The sequence below is a fragment of the Mesocricetus auratus genome, unplaced genomic scaffold, assembly GCF_017639785.1.
Source record: "Mesocricetus auratus isolate SY011 unplaced genomic scaffold, BCM_Maur_2.0 Super-Scaffold_100015, whole genome shotgun sequence".
NCBI classification, from domain to species: domain Eukaryota; kingdom Metazoa; phylum Chordata; class Mammalia; order Rodentia; family Cricetidae; genus Mesocricetus; species Mesocricetus auratus.
The window spans coordinates 19,627,729-19,645,678 of record NW_024429198.1 but is presented as its reverse complement, the minus strand read 5'-3'; the positions used below and the strand labels follow the sequence as shown (position 1 = coordinate 19,645,678).

Here is a 17,950-nt window from a genome sequence, read left to right as displayed (position 1 = left end):
CCAAGCTGTTTTCAGGACTATAGCTCTATAATAGAGCTTGAGGTCAGGGATGGTGATGCCTCCGGACGTTGCCTTGTTGAACAGCACAAAACACAAATTCTTTAACCCTGCACAACCACTTTCTTCCACTCAGGAAAAAAAAGGAGAGGTGTGGTTTTATCACCTACAGATAACTCATATATGTAAATGCTGTGGCTTGGAAGTGAAATGTCCCCATAAAGTGTTCATATGTTGAAGGCTTGGTCCCCTTCTTACGGTGTTATTGAGAGAAAACACTGAGGACACTAACTGCATCTATAGATCAGTACCTGAACATGAACACAGCTAAGTAGATGACTAGTGGATCATTGGGGTAATATGCCAGGGAAAGATACGGTTTCCCCTGGTCTGGTCTCTTCCTTCTCACTTTCCCCTGTCCATCATGAGATGAGCCACTTTGATGCAACACATGCTACCCTCCATGATGTCCCAGCTCATCATGCCAGAGACCAGCCACAGCAAAGTCAAGGAACCATTCTCTGAGGCCTCTGCTCTGGGCCAAAATGATTCCTCCTTTAACTTTTCTCTGTTGTGGGATATTTGAGTACATTGAGTGAAGATGTGTCTGTTTTGCCTCATCTGTCTAAAGCACTTTATTGGTTTAATAAAGAGCTGAACAGCCAATAGCTATGCAGGAAGAGGATAGGTGGGACTTCTGGGCAGAGATAGGAACTGTGGGTTAGAATCTGGTATACACAAATTCACCAGCCAGACACAGAGGGAGTCAGACGTACAGAATGGGGGAGCTGTAAAGAGCCATATGGCAGAATGTAGATTAACCAAAATGGGTTAAGTTACTACTTTAAGTTATTAGAGTTAATTGGGAACAAACCTAGGCTAAGGCCAAGCTTTCGTAATTAATAATTAGTCTCTGTGTCATGATTTGGAGGCTGGTGGTCTAAAGAAAGTCCAACAAGAATGTCCAACTACATTTCTCAGCTATGGTATCAAAACAATGAAAACTAACTTTTCTCTCTTAGCTTATAAGGAAGAGGTTATCTTGTTTCTAATCCCACATTCATCTCAGAACCAGCATTCAATCTAAAAACACAAGTTTCAATTCCACTTAGAACTCCTCTGGAGGGCTGGGGTGAAGGTTCAGAGGCCAAAGGTTAAGAGCACTCTCTGTTCTTGCAAGGGAAGAGTTCTCAGCACCACACAGTAGTTGACAACCACCTCTTCCTCCAGTTCCAGGGGACCTGACATTTCTTTCTGGCTCCCAAGGGCACTGCTTGTGTGTGGAGCATGTACAAGCATTCAAGCAAATACCCATACACATAAAATAAAATAAAAAATTAATTTAGAAAATTAAAATTTCTCTCAATTACATACTGAGCACAATACATTCATTAAAGGCCCCTTAAACATTATTATATTAGCCAGAACGGGGACACTATTTGAATGTACCACCTACTGAACTTAACTGTCCATATCTGAGTTGAGCTTGCTTGGCTTGGAACGTGTTAGGAAACAACACTATTTTTTCCATAGCAGACAGCTCCAGAGTCATGACTGAAAATTTCCTCACTCATTTTAATAAAAACAGTCATTGACTAAAAATAAGACAAACACCCAAGGAAAGATTTTTTTAATTTATTTTTTTTGTGTATTTCAAAATACTATTCGAAACCTAAAGCCACAGTCCTAGAGAAAAGAAAGGCATACCAAGGGTGCTGCCTGGGCTCTCAGTGATATGAGATGGCTCTGAATGTTATAGTTTAAAAATACTCTTGGAGAATACAAGCCAAATGACTGCGGGATTATAAGTTCTCTCTCCCAGTTGTCCGGGTATTAAAAGCAGGCACAAATAAGAATAGCCTTCAAAATAACTAATGAAGAACACATGAGCTATAAAGCAACACTCCCTAGCCAGGGCTACACCACAGACCTGTAACCAGACCTCTACCAACAGTGCCGACCCTGGACTTCCATTCTTCCCTGCAAACTCCCTACTGTCAAAGGAGATTTCAGAGGAAGCTTGACTTAAAGGACAGATGAAGGACACGGTCCCAGATCCTTCTGTAGGAGTGACGCTCTTGCTTCAGGGATGGGGGAGGGGAGGGGATAGATAATGCCTAGAATTCAGCATTTGTGGAGTTACTTCATATAGCTTCAATTTTCCACAAAGCGGTCTGTAAACTAAGTCAATCAGAAGCCCCGTCCTCTACAAGCATACAAGCTCTGTCCCCAGCGACCGATCTGAGCCCCTCCCCCAGTAAGTTCTACCCGGTAATCCTTACACACGCTCCCCAGCTCTTCATAGCTCTCTATTATAATAGAGAACAAAACCAAACTTCTCACTAGCCAAGATGGAAATAAGCCAAAAAAGACTGTCACATGATGGCAGAGCAAAATGTGATGTGTCCAGGCAGTGGGGCATTACTTGGCTGTGAGAAGGAATAAAGTACGGCGGTAAAAGGTGTATTATGGGGGAAGCTTGAAGTGATTCTGCCAAGCAAGAGAAGCAGGACACGAGTAATTAAGGACACATGGCTGTTTACAGGAACATCCATATCCATCCAAGTCCATGGAGAGCAAGAGGACTGTGGCCGTCTAGAGGTAGAGGAAGGGGAGAAATGGAAATTACTTGATGAATGTGGGGTTCCCTTTGAGGGCAATGAGAATTCTGGAACCAGATAGGGATCTTTTCTCCAGGTCACTGAGTGATCTCTCTCCAGTCACCCCCACCACCGTTTTCCAGGTTGGAGCTCACACCTGCCGCCTACCTCCACTTCCTCAGCCTTCCTCTCATCCTTAAGCCCCTGGATTTGTTTTCGGTCTGAGAAGCCTCCTTCCTCCCCAACCTCAGCACATAAGTGACACGCACAGAAAGCTATTCACACGGTCTCCAAGGTTTTTATGTGCCCAGTGGTTTCCTCACGGACACAGATGTTGCTGCCTCCAAGCCAGGCTCCACCCGGGCTTCTGGCATGGCATCGTCATCTAACGTGGGACCCTCCTGACCACACTAGTTCCTTTTCCCACCCTCATTTTTCCTCTGGCCCAGTGGCAACATCCTCCTAAGCAGATCCTGGCTAGCTGTCCTCACTTGGACTCTATAATTTTTGTCTTTCTGCTCCACCAACCCTGTGGTGTCCTGACATTCCTGTTTCAGGACACCACTCTTGGACAAACCAGGTCAAACTGCACTAGGAAGCAACTACCCCACAAACCAGGTAAAACTGCATTTCTTTGGTGGATGGAGCTGTGACCTGAGCAACTTGACCTTGACAATTTCCAATAAAGACTGGTTCTTTCATATCATAATGAATACTCCATTAGCTTTCTATTGTTGCTGCAATAAACTGCAGCCGGATTGTGACTTGAAACGTCTCTCACACACACCATCTTACACTTGTGACCCTGTCAGTTAGCCATCTCTGCTCCAGAGGATAACCCCCCCACCCCCCACCCCCGCCAGTCACCTCTTCCGGCTCCTTGGAGCTGCTTGCACTACTCCTTATCTCTTTTCCTTCACCTCTGACCCCGCCCCCACCAGCATCTTTTCTCCACTCCAATCCTGCCTAGCTCTGGAAAGGGCCCCGTGACCTTGTGATGATCCTGGGTCCGTGAGCATAATCCAGAAAATATCCACATCCCACACCTGCAAAGCCCCTGTGGCCATGTAAGGTGACTCTGGGAATAGAATATCCAGTCTACTGTAAGCACATCAAGTTTCTGGAAAATGTCCCACAGCACCATGAATTCAGACTTTTCTAACAAACACGGATCTTTGCCTAGACCTTCAAATGGTTATTTTATGTCCAGAATCAATGAATCACCAATTTATCCTCTTTTCACACAATTGCTTAAAAATTAAACCATTTCCCGGGGTTTGCAATTTTATTTTACATAGGGTTCTAAAGCAGGAGGGATAGGAGGATGCCTGTGTATTTTAATTCAGGAACAAGAAGTTGGGGGAGTGGAGAAAAGACTTCTAGAGAAACAACAGACCAACTCAGGAAGACTCTGCCTAAGGGTAGAAACAGTAGCAAAACGGTCTAGAACTTAAAAGTGCCCCTGAGCTCTGCTCTTGAAAACTAAGTGTGGCGGGCATTTGTACCCAGTCTGGGTCATTCATTTGTGCATGTCTTCATTGCCCAGTCTATCCTACTCTTCAAAGGTACGTGTTTCTTCACACTTTTCTATCGCTTCTCTTGGCCTATGTTCACTTTTTTACTCTTCTTTACATTGCATACACACACAAAGATGCATCCTAAGTACGGACAGATGTTACTTCTAATTGGATTTTCTTCTTATAACTGAGAAAGCATAAATGTTTTTGTCTCTACCAAATGCCTAGGTATTTAAACTCCCTGTGAAATGGACGGCTTCATTTCCCTAAAGGCCAGTTATTTCTCAGCTTCCCATACCTGAGAGGTCCCACCTCCTACACACCCCCTAGTGGCCACTAACGGAGAAGCAGCGCTGACCACAAAAATTTACTAAGCCCCAGGGAAAACTTGCCAGAAGGCTTTGCAGCGCCAGTTTCTCAAACCCTTCCCTGGGTGCAGCTTCCTCAGTTCAGCAACTGCTCACATTATGCACCAGGCTTTCCCCTTTTCCCTCCCTTCAATCTTTCGCACTGCAGTGTAGTTAGTATGCTCCGAGACTCGCTGAAACCATGGGCAGTGCAAACGGATGGGAGTCAAAGGTTCTGCTGTAGGCATGACAGACCGTTACACAGCACAGACACATAAGTAAGCCACAGCCAGGTGCAAAGCACAGCTATGGCATTTTATTGAGAGAGCATCGTATACATCCAAGGCTGGCCTCCAACACACCACAGCCAGGGATAACCATGAACTACAGATTCACTGCTTCTACCACCCTAGAACTGGGACTACAGACATGTGCTACCACATCAATTCCATGAGGTGCAAGCGGTTGAACTCAGAAGAGTTCCATGCATTCAAGACAAACACTCCATCAGCTGAGCTACATCCCCAGCCCCCACACGTTTTCATACCTTGAGTTTTATTTTTAATACTTTGAAAACAACACACTCATTGCTCCTGCAAAGACCTACATCCATTTCCAGGGCCTTTGCCTTCTACTGTAGGCTGGCACTTCCTTCAGTGTCACGGTACCCCAAAGAAGACTGTGGGCCTTAAAAATCAGCGTGAGACCTTTAAATGGCTCATAAATTATCTTCATGTAAGCAGTGGTAGGAGATGATAAACATAATTCTTCATGTCACATCCTCCAGGGTCACTTTCACAATCGAGTCCCGTTTTGTTTTTGTCTTTGATGGGTCTCAATATCAAAGTACAATCTGAACAACCAACTTGAATACAATCAACTTGGCCGGAATCTTGGGGAGCCCTGTACATGGTCTGGAGACCCAGCCCAGCAGCCCTCATGAAGGATTTGTTCTGTCTATGAATAGGCCCCTTCTTTTGTCCAGAGAGGAAGAAAGGGGCTTTGAGTCCCCATTTTACAATAGATAACTACAGAATTGTGCTCAGCTGTTATTTTTTAAGGCATAAAAGGCCTATTGGAGTTCTCATTTTGGCAGAAGACAGACTTCCAAGCTTGTGAAGCCCAGCTCGCAGGATCGCCTGCGTGTCATCAGCCAAAATAGGCTTATGCAGGCATCCCGCACCATCTGAGTTCAGCCACCATATTTCCTGAAAAAGAAAATCCCTTATTCATTTAACCCAACCAAACGTACCTTTCCCTAGAAGACATTCCTTCAAAACTCATGGACCCCCTCCAAGAACATGTCCACACAGCAAGGTACCACACTTACTTGTGGAGGCTCCGAGGTTACAAGGTAGGACAAAGAAACTTTAAGACACATGAAGTAAAACTAAAGCCACGAAGTGTGAGAGGTTAACACACAAGAGTTGGAATTACTGTTCGGGGAGAAATTACACATTCAGGCTATCAACACTCTGCTTGGGAACATGCATCTGCCATCCTGCCTATGGAGTGGATATGAGCAAGAGATAATTGCATTTAAAATCATTTCCTCAGGCTGGTGATATTGCTCAGTGGCAGAACACTTGCTTATCATGCATAAAGCCCTGGGTCAATTCCTAGCAGCATACACACACACACATACACACACACACACACACACACACACGAAACAAAACCACATTTTTTAACTATGCTCCATTTGTCAGAGGAGACAACAATCTAGAGACAATAGGTGAACTTTCTTTTTTTAAGAGGAATGATGTCCTAGCCATCTACCATAAATGCTCTGACATATTGTGAGCTGGGTGGATACCACAGCTTGGACTTAATGGTCAAAGATTCCCTCCCTGTCCCTCTAAATATACAGGGGTAAGAACAATTTTTGTGGGAATTATCTGGAAGCCCAGGGAACAAAAGAGCATTTCATGCAGATGCCAAATGTCGGAGCCCACACAGTCGCTCAGAGAGAGAAAGAGCGAGCGAGCATGTGGGACACAGAACAAGGAGAATCTGTGATCTGGCCACAGAGGAGCAAAACCCCAGGACTCCTGCTTAGCCCTGCTGGCTCGGATGGCCTGTGCTCTGCCTCACTGTGACTCAGGTTGCTGCACCTCCCAGCTGCAGGTGAATCCAAGGGCCATCACTGCCTCCTACAGACAGCTCCCTGCTAGAAGCTTCTAGACATCAGAAATCCTCCTGAGCTCAGTTGGTCTCAATTTCTACAACTTTAAGACCAAAGAAATAAACCTTGAATAAATAAATTGATACTGAACAATAGTATGACTTACGATGAGGAACACTTAGCCCTTTAATTTGGATTATAATGAACAAACTACTAAAGAACTAGGTAAAACTATTTGAATGGCCAAGATTTAAGTAACAAGACCTCTTAACATATCTACTGAGAAAAAGTGGCTAACCAGAAGGCAAACTCATTGCATTACCATCTATTAACAGAGAATTTTATTAGATTAACAGCCACTGTGTTGCAGAAATTAAAAGGTACTATGAGACTCCAGAGTAGTCTCAACCCACTATGAGGAAGGATCCACAAAAGTTGTTAGTCCAGGGCAGCTCAGATGCTGTACACAGTTTCCAAAGCCCCTGCTGTGGAACTAACAGGGGAGGAATGAGCTGTTCTCAGAGCACACTCACTGGAGTCACACTTGCATAAATGATTGTTCTGGGTACCTATGCTGACTTTGACAAGGCATCTGAGCAAAAGGCCCCCATTACTGTTGCTGCTGTTGAAAATCAGAGCCTCGCTTCGGCATCATGAGCTGCCACAGTGCAAACACTTGCAGAGTCTACAAACAGTCCTGAAACATGAGACACTGTACACATGCTTATGTGTCCATGCGAGTCGCCAGCTCCACGGGGGATGCTGATAACTTCACTAAAATGAAGAAAGCCCCACGGACAGGAAGCCAGGCTCACACTGAGATCGAGCCCAAATGAAAGAAGACACTGGAAGGAGGAAAACTAACCTGCTGAGTAACCTGAGTATCTCAGCTGTTGAACCAAAGGACAGTGGGGGACAGTGGCCAGCCACTGCCAAGGGGGAGGGTCAGAGTTAGTTCCCATGAGCTTGGTATAAAAAAAGATCCTAATCCACCATAACTCCCATGAGCACAGACTGCCTCCCCTCTGCCACCAATGATCTGTTTATCAGCATGTATTTCAGCCTAGAAGCTGTTTTGTTTTTAAATGTTTTCCAGTGTTAAAGACATAGGCATACCCACGGCCAGATGCTGAGAACCACTGAACATGCATACGAGTTATCATCTGGGAAACTCAGGCAGTGATACTAGAAATTTCCATCACTAAAGTCCTAAATGGCATGCCCCACTGGAAACTTCAGTGAACAAACACGGAAGTCCAAGAGCAGGGGCATATGTGATAGAGGCCTTCTTGCTGGGGCAGAGGCACCGTGCAGTAAGATACAGCAAGAGCTCTAACTCCCAGCTATAATCCCCTCTATAAACTGAGTCCATCCATTCACAAAGAGGAGGCCTCATGATGCAGGCTCTTCCCACTATACACCACCACTACAATAACACAAAACCACCACTGTTGTTCTGGGGATTAAACTTCCCGAATGCAAATTTCCTTTTAGTCTTTCACTTAATTACCCTAAATCTTTTCCATGCAAATAGATACTGTACATTGAACCTATTTCCTGTCATGCCCCTCACCCCTTCCTCTTTCTCTCCTTTGTTACCCTAGACAGTCCCATGTCTACTTCCGTTTTCTGCATGCATACATGATTTTATGTAATTGCATAAAATCTGGAAACCACAAATTAAAGGCAACACAGGACAGTTTTTCCTTCTGAAACTGCCTTACCTCACTTAATATGATTATGTTCCTTAGAACAAGGTAATGTCATTCTCTTATATGTAGTTTGTGGCTGAAAACAATTATATCGTGCATGTATACCATATCTTTTAAATCCAGTTCTCTGTGGCTGAACACAGGTTGGTCCCATAACTTAGCTACTGTGAACTGCCACGTGAATTTTGATGGACACTTTCATCAGAGCAAAAGACACGCAGACTGGCCAGAACTTTGGAGCAAAGAGCACAAGGCTTTGTTTTGCTTGTTTGCTTTTTAATCCTTTGAAATCATATTAACTCACTTGATCTAATCGTACAGCCACCACAATTAGGATACAAACCTCTGTATTTTTTCCTGATTCATGGAAGACACATAAAGCAGAATCCACTAACTGTGGCCCAGCATGTAGCTAAGACAAGACCTGTCCACACAAGGCATGTGCCTGGAGCCGCCTGAATGCCTCAAGAACGCCACTTTGGAAACTCTGACTCTCTTCGCTGACTGTGCTCCCATAAGCAACCTTCCGACCACCCAGCTCCCCAATAGACCCAGTCTCCAAAGGAAAGCTAACTGGAGACAGCCTCAGGCCAGGCAGTCCAGGGGACATCAACGGGCAAAAATCACAGATGTCATGAAAATGGCACAAACCCCTCTTCAATGTCATTTCCATTATTCAGGCTTCCTGAAGACACCATGTTCTCTGTCATTCCTCAAGTTTCATAGTTTACACCTGTGTACAGCTCTACACTGTACATGCTTTATCTCAGCAGTCCACTTCCCAGAAACACCAAGTCCGGTTATCACGAGAAAGACCTGCTGCAACTGTTGGGAAGTGACAAATGTCACCATGCACCTAGTCCACACTCCTCCTGGCTGTTAAAATCAACACCGACTAGGGAATTCTAAGCAACTACACAGCTGGGAACAGCTAAAACACTAGGGCAGTAGATGCAGTAAGGCGGGTGGCTGAGTGGAGTCTTGGAACTGCAGAGTGGCATCAAACCGCAGCTCAGGGAACCTATGTAGAGTGCGGGCTAAAAGAAGGAAGGATACTGACCCTGCTTCAGCAACTGCACTGTGCGCTACACGGGTGAGCCAGACGCTCAAAGCACAGGAAATGAAGGTGGAGGCAATGCTTCTTCCTGGGAGCTTCATGGCATCACCTATTTTGTTCCTCACTCTGTGTGTTCATTTTCTGATGTCCACCTTGGCATAAATAGGGTATCACCCAACCACCGTTTCTTAAGTAGCACAAATATATATGGCCGAATCAGCGCTTCAAAAAATATGAGTTCCTACAAACACTAACTTCACTGGAATATTAATCCTTATACTTTCTCCACCTTCCTTATGTCTCATATGTACAGCAGGTGGAGTGAACTATGCACTCTCATCACTGCTCTAACTTGGAAGCATCTGCCTCCCTTCAGGGAAGAAGATACTCAAGATGAGGGAGAGGATGTAGCCCTCATGGGGCAGGGACCAACTGACTGGTCAGTATCTGAATCACTTCATACCCAGTAGACTTTAGTCCCTCCTTTTCCTCTCCTCCTCTCTCAAGCCCTTTTAACTGACACATGCCCAGCCCTTCTGGAATATTCCAGAGGAGTTCTATGCCTCACTGTTAGCCATTCTTCCCCTGCACCAACTGTCATTAACCTAAGAGAAAACATCAAACAAGGACCCATCTCTCCTCACTAAAGCACCCTCACACAAGTGAGTCACAAATTCACTGCCCAGCCATGCACTGGATTGCATTTATTCCCTAGAGTGATTTCCCTTCTGGTCCTCATCTTCAGCATCACTGTCATTTTTCTCCACTCTTACAAACAGAGACACTTGGGTCCCTATCACTACATGACTGCAGTGATACACATCGGCAACTCAAGTTACCCGCCCACCCCACCTCCCTGCCACCCATTCGCCACAGGGTTGGAGACATCCCCTACCTTTCGCTGAGGCTTCTCCACAACTGTGCACCTGCAATCAGAAGTAAAATGTGACACTTAAGCAAGATGTCACTCCCCAGGAGCATCTGACAGCTTAGACACATCCCAAGCTTCTTCAAGCAGAACATTTACTGGCAAACTATAGTGTCCATGTTTGTTACCATAACAACAGGTGACAGCCTACAGACACTTGAGTAAGTGTCACACAGGCAGGACACTCCAGAACCCATCCCTGCCCCCAAGTACTTTATTACCAGTGGGGCATAAAATGAGCACTTAAGAGACAAGTGCTGTCAAAGATTCAGTATAAGATTTGACAAGAGGCGGTAACTATCAAATGTCAGAAAGGGCAGAAAACATGACTTCTCAAGTAGGAATAAGGGAAGTGTATTGAAGGGGAATCTGGCATGGTGTATTCTTCAGATATTGTAAACTTAATATGTAAGCTGCAATGAAATCAACAGAAAAAAATGTTAATTGATGATGATGATGATATATAATAGAAAAGAAGCAGTAGATGAGATAGATAGATAGATAGATAGATAGATATATAGATAGATAGATAGATAGATAGATAGATAGATAGTCAGATAGATTTGTTTTTATAACTCTAGGAACTATCTTTATTGGACCAAGTCTTGATAGCACACTCCCAGCTACCAGATTTAAGGAAGCTCAATAAAGAAAGAACCATGAGAAGTTTTCTGCACTTTCCATCAAACCAAAGGTCAAAAGTATTACCCTGTGTGTTCTTGAATATCCCCTATCAACTGAGCATCCCCTATCAAATTCTTCATAACATTTACTGCTAGAAAAAAGTTGCTTATGGCTTCCAATTCTTCAGGCAATTTGAATTATGCAATTAATCTGGTTTTATTTATTGCCTTGGTTGCATGAGCATAAGGATGAATCGTTTCTCCATCATGTTAGGAGACTGAATTCTGCTCCTATTAGGCCTCTAAAACCACTGTTTCCTGTATCTTCTAGAATAACTCAAAACTTTCTGGAGTTGAACAGCATGTAAAATGAAATAAACTTAGCCCCAGGTGCTAAACAACACTGCAGATCAGCTAGAGTTGGATATGGATAGAAACATGAGGTCTACCCTCACCTCATGCTAGTCTAACTTACCTCCTCACTGTGTGTCTCCAACAACTCTGGAGCCAACAGTAGAGAAAAGAGATGCTGGCCTTTTGTCAAGAATCAGATTATGGTTGAGGGACAAGACTTTGAAATGGCTGCCACGGTGGAGCATAGCTCTGGTGGGGATTGCATAGAGTGAGGAAGTTCTGACAAAGATGAGATCAAAGCACAGCATAAGTGACAAAGGGCAAAGGAAGAAAAGAGTGAATGGACAGGTGGTTCCACAGGAGGGGACCTGGAGGGTGAGCAGAGTGTACTGACTCTGAGACATCCCAGGGGTGACTTGACAGTGCTTCCAATCCCTAAGCTCAGACAAGGGGCCACCACACGGACGACTGAATCCAGGCCTTAGATTGGTCAACTCAGAATAACAGTAAAGGAAGGGCATGAAGGATTAGAGGCCATGAGTCCAATCTCAACTAGGTCTAATCTCAACAGTCAAGAGGCTGCTGCGCTGTGGCACCAACAGATGGTGTGGATTTCACAGGAGGGAAGACAGAAAGACTCAGGGGTTACAAAACTACCCCCCCCAACAAGGCTGTGGGCAGAGACAGGGACACCTACTTCCAGGGAGGGCCTGAAGGTCTTAAAGCCTCAAGTGGAGATGACTGGCCCTAATTAGCATGAGGGTGAAGGACAAAGTGGTCGCAGGTGAGTCCGAGGATGCAGAAGATTGCCTCAGAGCCTGGGGGTGAGCAGTGCTGCTGGGGTGCACACTTTCAAGTCTACCACAGACAGAGGAGTCTGCTGGGGGTTGCGGGGACTGACGAGCCAAAGGCCTGGGTCCCTGCAGCTTTCACAAAGACAGACCAATTCACACGACTGCATCTCTGTTCTCCTCCCTCCATTTGCTTCTCATGAGGTGTCTAGGGTGTGCCCGAGAGAAGGGTGGAGAGCAGAAAGGAGGTGGGGTGGGTTTGCTCGCTTCTCTGTGGTGACAGAGCTCCTGTCTGCTGAGATGAAAAGCCTCGCCATCAGATGTTCAGTGATGTGCACACGGTTCACAGGGATGTGTGCTTAAAGTGTGGTAAGAATGTATTGGGGGGAGGGGACCGCTAAGCTCATAACCAGAAAAGTCCGTCTCTTTAGTCAAGAGTTTAGAAAATGAGCAGCTGAGAGAGGGAAAGAGGGAGAAGGTCCCAGAGAGCTCTGCTGACCAAGGCTACCCTGGCTGCTGGTGTCAGCATCAACAGGGGTATCTGGGAGTGACTGACAGTTCTGACGGGAGCTACAGCGCTCCCACAGCTGCTTCCAGATAGACCTTGCAACAAAGCCTACATCCCTGAGAGCAGCCTATTGCAGCCAGCACTGTTTGGGGTCTGGAAAGCCTGCTGCCATCTCTAGTTAGCTATTCATGGAGCTCAATGGAGTCTTTGTAAAGGAGGCCAAAGGAGGCCCTAGGGTCTCTCCAGTCAATGACTAGGGAGTTCTGGGAAAGCAGCAGAAGGAAGTTCATATTTTTTTCTTCTTTTTTCATGTATAGAAATTCTGTGTTCAGAACAACATCATTCAATGAAAACCCTGAGAGAAAGATGGGTCTGTTGCAGAAGTCGGGGTGGGGGGAGGGGGAGGGGGAGGCTGGCATGAATGCATCCCCATTAGAGGCTGGTACTTATAACATAGCCTGACCGTCGAGAAGACAGAGCCCCAGATGTCCTGACTGTGCCAGCTAAACAGGGAGGGAGACTGCCACTGGATGGCCTGCTCACGCATTGTAGTCTTTTACCTGAACCAAATTCAAGCCTGTGGTGTGAGCATGGGTTCTCCTCTGTTACAGTACCAAGTGGTTCAGTCATCAAAGCAGGCTCAGCACCCATTGAGCATTGCTTCATGGAGAAAAGGGGACTTTACAGGCACCACCGTGTTAAGAATAGAGAAGATTACTCTAGGTCATCCAGGTGGGCACCAGTTCCAATCACAAGCGTCCTTTGCAGAGAGCATGGAATGAGGTCCAATGCAAGCACAGATGTTGAGGTGCCCATGGAGGCTGGGATGGCTTCTCCATAGCTAGGATGGACATTAACTAACTCAAGAATTTTTCTTTCTTCGTCACGCTTTGTTTTTGCACTACTAGGGGCCAGCCTGTGCTTGTCGGGAAGCAGCGCACTACTGAGCTAGATCCGCTTTTTATTTTAAGACAGGATCTCAACCAGCAGCTCTGCTGTGGCTCTACACTTCCTCTCCAGCCCAGGCAGGCCTCCGACTTCTGATCCTCACCCCTCAGCCCCTCGTAGCTGAGGTTACAGGCCTGCTTTGACAGCCCCAACTTAAGAATTAAAATCTCCAGGCTAGTAGATGTCAACTCCACCCCGTGAATGTTTTCAAGGGCAGTTTTGTGTAGAGGGTTTTCAAGGACACTGTTTGCAAATAAATAAGTTCTCCACTGTGTAACTACCAAAGCGGCAGGTCAAACTGAATGCCAACAAGCTCGGTAGGTCCTGGCCCCGCACTCAGAAATCAGGTCCTTAAGCTTGCCTTCCTCTCTTCATTTGTCTGTTCTTTTTTTTTTAACATTTATTTATTTAATGTATACTGGTGGGGGTTTTTTTGTATATACTCTGTGTGAGGGTGTCAGATACCCTGGAACTGGAGTTACAGACAGTTGTGAACTGCCGTGTGGGTGCTGGGAATTGAACCGGGACCCTCTGGAAGAGCAGCCAGTGCTCTTAACCACTGAGCCATCCCTCCAGTCCCTTGTCTGTTCTTTTTAACTTGTGTCTAAGTGACAGGCAAAGCTAACGCACAATGGAAAATACCAGGGCGCTCAACTTCCTGAACTGCCAGCTTGCTTTAAAGGCTGCTGAGCACACCTGCGATGGCTCTGCCTTCTTGCATTCTCCTGAGGGAAGAATGTGTTACAAAGTACATCCAAGAAAACTGAGCCCTCCTCTCAGGGCTACAAATCAAGGCAGAAACACGGGGTTTGCCAGGGCCTAACCAACTCCTCCACAGAACCTGAGGTGTGAGGTACTAGTTGCAGGTAGCCTCCAACGCTGTTGGGGTTGAAAGTGGGGGAATTGGGCATCTCTTCTCTAAAAGGGGGGAGAGGGAGAAAAGTGTGTTGTGTGTGTGTACTGTGTAAGAATATAATTTAAATCTGTTGATTTATGAAATACCTGAACTAGATTAAAATATGTTTTATGTTCCCAGAAAGGCTAGGCATGATGGAGTTACCACCACGCCTGAACACACTAAAAAACAATCTTTCTAAAAATTGTTTCTATGGTGGTTTGGTTTTAAAACTGGACAGGTTTAAACATGAGACAGCTTTAAAGTTGACCACGGAATACCATGACTGTAAAGTCACAGAACCTTCATTCCGGTGCTCAAGTCCTTGCTTGAAAGGTGGGGCCTCTCCCATAATAAAATCCCCATGATGGTGGTTCATATGCACAGCAGACCATGTGGCTCTAGTCACAGACTCCTCTTTGTGATTTTGGTCAAATCCATCTTATTACATGTAGACTCATACGGCTAATTTACAAAAACTAGTTCAAACATTAGTGGAAGGGGCTTGGAAAAGGTTCACTCAGGTTTTAATATAGTTACATAGCTCCTAAAGACACCAATCAGTCATTAAAAGTGATTCAAGCTCTCCCTTTTAAATGCAACATTTACACTTGATTCTCTTCTCAACACCATTAGTTATTCAAAACTTTTATGCAAACTTCAGTGATTTTAAGTTCATTGCTTTCATTCACTGAGGTGAAAGAAAACTGTCCATAAACTCATGCATTTTCCAGTGGCCCAGTGTGAGCTTGCAGGGTAGAATAAATATTTAACTGCTATTCTCACAGCAGCCTACTTAAATATCACCCTGGTATGTGAAGTAGCTTGAAACTAAGGAAGAGCCCAGCACACATGGCCCTTTTACCTGCTCTGACAAGAGACAGAATCATGAGCTAAATCATGAGCTGAATTGTAGCTCAGTGATACAACATTTGCCTATCATGCAAGGCCCTGGGTTCAAACCCCATCACTGAAATTGTGTGTGTGTGTGTGTGTGTGTGTGTGTGTGTGTGTGTATGTGTGTGTGTGTGTGTGTGTGTGTGTGAAACCCAGACAATACGTTGACTCATGCCTGTAACCCTAGCACTCAGGAAGCTGAAACAAGAAGGTCACAGAGAGTTCCAGTACAACCTGGGCACAGAGCAAGACCCCATCCCAGAAACCCAGGGGAAGTGAGGGAAGGACAGTGGAAAAGAGAAGGAAAGAAAATAATGCCTACATTGACTGTCCTGCTCAAAGGGTTAAAATTTCCGCACAAAAATTAGACATTTAGACTCTAGAAATAAAAAGCACAAAAATTAAGCCTGAGTACTCTTACCTCTTGTCCTAGACAAAACCATGTCCTTGATGATTTGCATGATAACGCGCCCAAGTATCATGACAGAAATGAGATGATAAACTCTCCATGGAGTCAATGCAAGGAACCTGTGACCAAGAGAAACAGACACATGGCCATTTCAGTGTGAACATTCTCATTTTTTGAAAATCTAAGTTGACTTTCACAGGAACAAATCTAGTCTCTAATTTGGACAGAGGAGTCTTCTTTAGGGTCTTGCTCAGGACAACCCTAGGTGCTGCCAGCGGAGAAGGGCATGGCCTGAAATGGAGTTTTGACTGACTGGAGAGTCAGGGCTATAGGATGCTCTACAAACAGGGAGCAGCTGCCGGGATGCCCTGTCTCTTAAGAGTGGCTTTACGAGGATTGGCAAGATGGCTCAGCATGTTAAGGCCCTTGCTGCATGCCTGATGATCTGAGTCAGATCTCTGGAACCCCCCTGGTGAAAGGAAAAGGCCAGCTTGCACAAGTTGCCTGACCTCTACCTGTATGCTCTGGCCCACACGTAAAATAAAGGTCATTGTTAGCTGCTGTGTGTGAGGACTAGAGTTCGGATTTCCAGCAGCCATGTAAAAGCCAAGCAGCTATGGTTACTGTAAATATTCCCAGCACTATGGAGACAGTAACAGGGAACCCCTGATATAAGCTGTTAAGACAGACTAGCCAGAATTGCAAACTTTGGGTTCAGAAACAAATTCTGCCTCAATAAATATAGTAGAGAACAATTAAGATACCTGACATCAACTTTGAGCACATACACACACACACACACACACACACACACACACACACACACACACACATGAGGGAATACCCATGCACACATTCACACACACATTTTAAAAAAATGGCATTAAGAATCCAATTAGTTAGCATGTCCTCTTTTAAGATCACTACCCTCTAGGCTACCTGCCCACCTTCTCCTCCCTGGAGAAAGACAAACTCGAATTCCCATTTCATAAAGAGTGCATAATACCTTCAAAACTCCATTTGGAGAAACCTGCTAGGGAGAGTACTAGCCAAGATGTTGGAAGGAGCTTTGACTCTTCCATGAGACTAGAGGACGAGGTCTGCTTGACACCCGTTAATTGGCCAAGGTGATAACTGGTATTAGCCTGGCTGTACTCTGAGACCCCGAGAAAAATTAGTTTAACAAACATTTAATGGCAGGACTCTATAAAGAAGAGCTAGGCACAGGACTCTATAAAGAAGAGCTAGGCACAGGACTCTATAAAGAAGACCTAGGCACGGTGGTGCATGTCTTTAATCCCAGCACTCAAGAGGCAGAGGTAGGAGGCTCTCTGTGTGTTTGAGGTCAGTCTAGTCTACATAATGAGTTCCCAAGACAATCAGGAATACAGAGAGAGACCCTGACTCACAAAACCAAAGAGAAAGAGAGGGAGGAAGAGGATATAGGTGTACTTTTTTCTGTTAACTGTATAACCAAACACAGATTAAGCTAGCGAAGCCCAACAAAAAGCATGGAAGAAGGAGTCCTACACTGAATACAAAGGAGAAAATGAGCTGAGTACCAGCATTCATCACTGTCATGTGACCAGCTGAATCATTATCCTGCTGCCTGGCCTTACCTGGTGATGGAACTGTCTCTCCCTAAACCCTGAGCCCAAATAAATCCTTCCTTCTCTAAATTGCTTTCATCAGATATTTTGAAGATAGAGTTTTAGCCTTTATGTCACAGACTATAGAAAGAAAGCACAAGGTATAGAGCAGGAAAATAAAATGCTAAGTGATTTAGGAAGATGAGCTGGGCTAGGAAGGAAATATGTAGTCAAGCTACCTTCCAGAATGCTATGCAAGACTCTATATAAGATTTTGGGTCACGTGTGAAGAAAGCCCTCCATCAGAAAGGGGCACAAACCCATCTTCTACTCTGGTTCTAATGCCAAGTGCCCATGTGACCAGGGAAAGTAAAATGAGCAGGTAGGAAAGGTCAGTGCTTATAAGTTCGTATTCCGCCACTGTCTTAGGGTTTCTATCGCTGTGATAAACGGCCGTGACTCAGAGCAGCCTGGAGAGGAAGGGGTCATGTTGCTTACATTCATCCATGGAGCACTTCGGCTAACTTTACTGCTGTAACAATTCTACGATGAACGTGGATATGCAGCCAATCTCTACAATATGCTGTTGATTCCTCCAGATAAATAGTCACAGGTGAGACAGCTGGACCTTGTGTTGTGAACCAAATAATTTC

At 45.1% G+C, this 17,950-nt stretch overlaps 1 protein-coding gene across 2 annotated transcripts in view; it reads right to left on the bottom strand.

The window, feature by feature from the left end:
• Retreg1 (reticulophagy regulator 1) overlaps positions 1-17,950 on the bottom strand; it is a 129,727-nt gene that overhangs the window by 73,149 nt on the left and 38,628 nt on the right. The window contains exons 2-4 of one of the 2 annotated variants that reach the window (XM_040757669.1): positions 17,796-17,925; positions 15,721-15,827; positions 10,251-10,281 (exon numbers count right to left, since the gene is read on the bottom strand). In XM_040757669.1, coding sequence (XP_040613603.1) covers positions 10,251-10,281; positions 15,721-15,827; positions 17,796-17,797 — 140 coding nt within the window. In that variant the 5' untranslated portion in view covers positions 17,798-17,925. The remainder of the gene's footprint in view (positions 1-10,250; positions 10,282-15,720; positions 15,828-17,795; positions 17,926-17,950) is intronic. The other variant, XM_005081300.4, reaches the window with a different exon arrangement.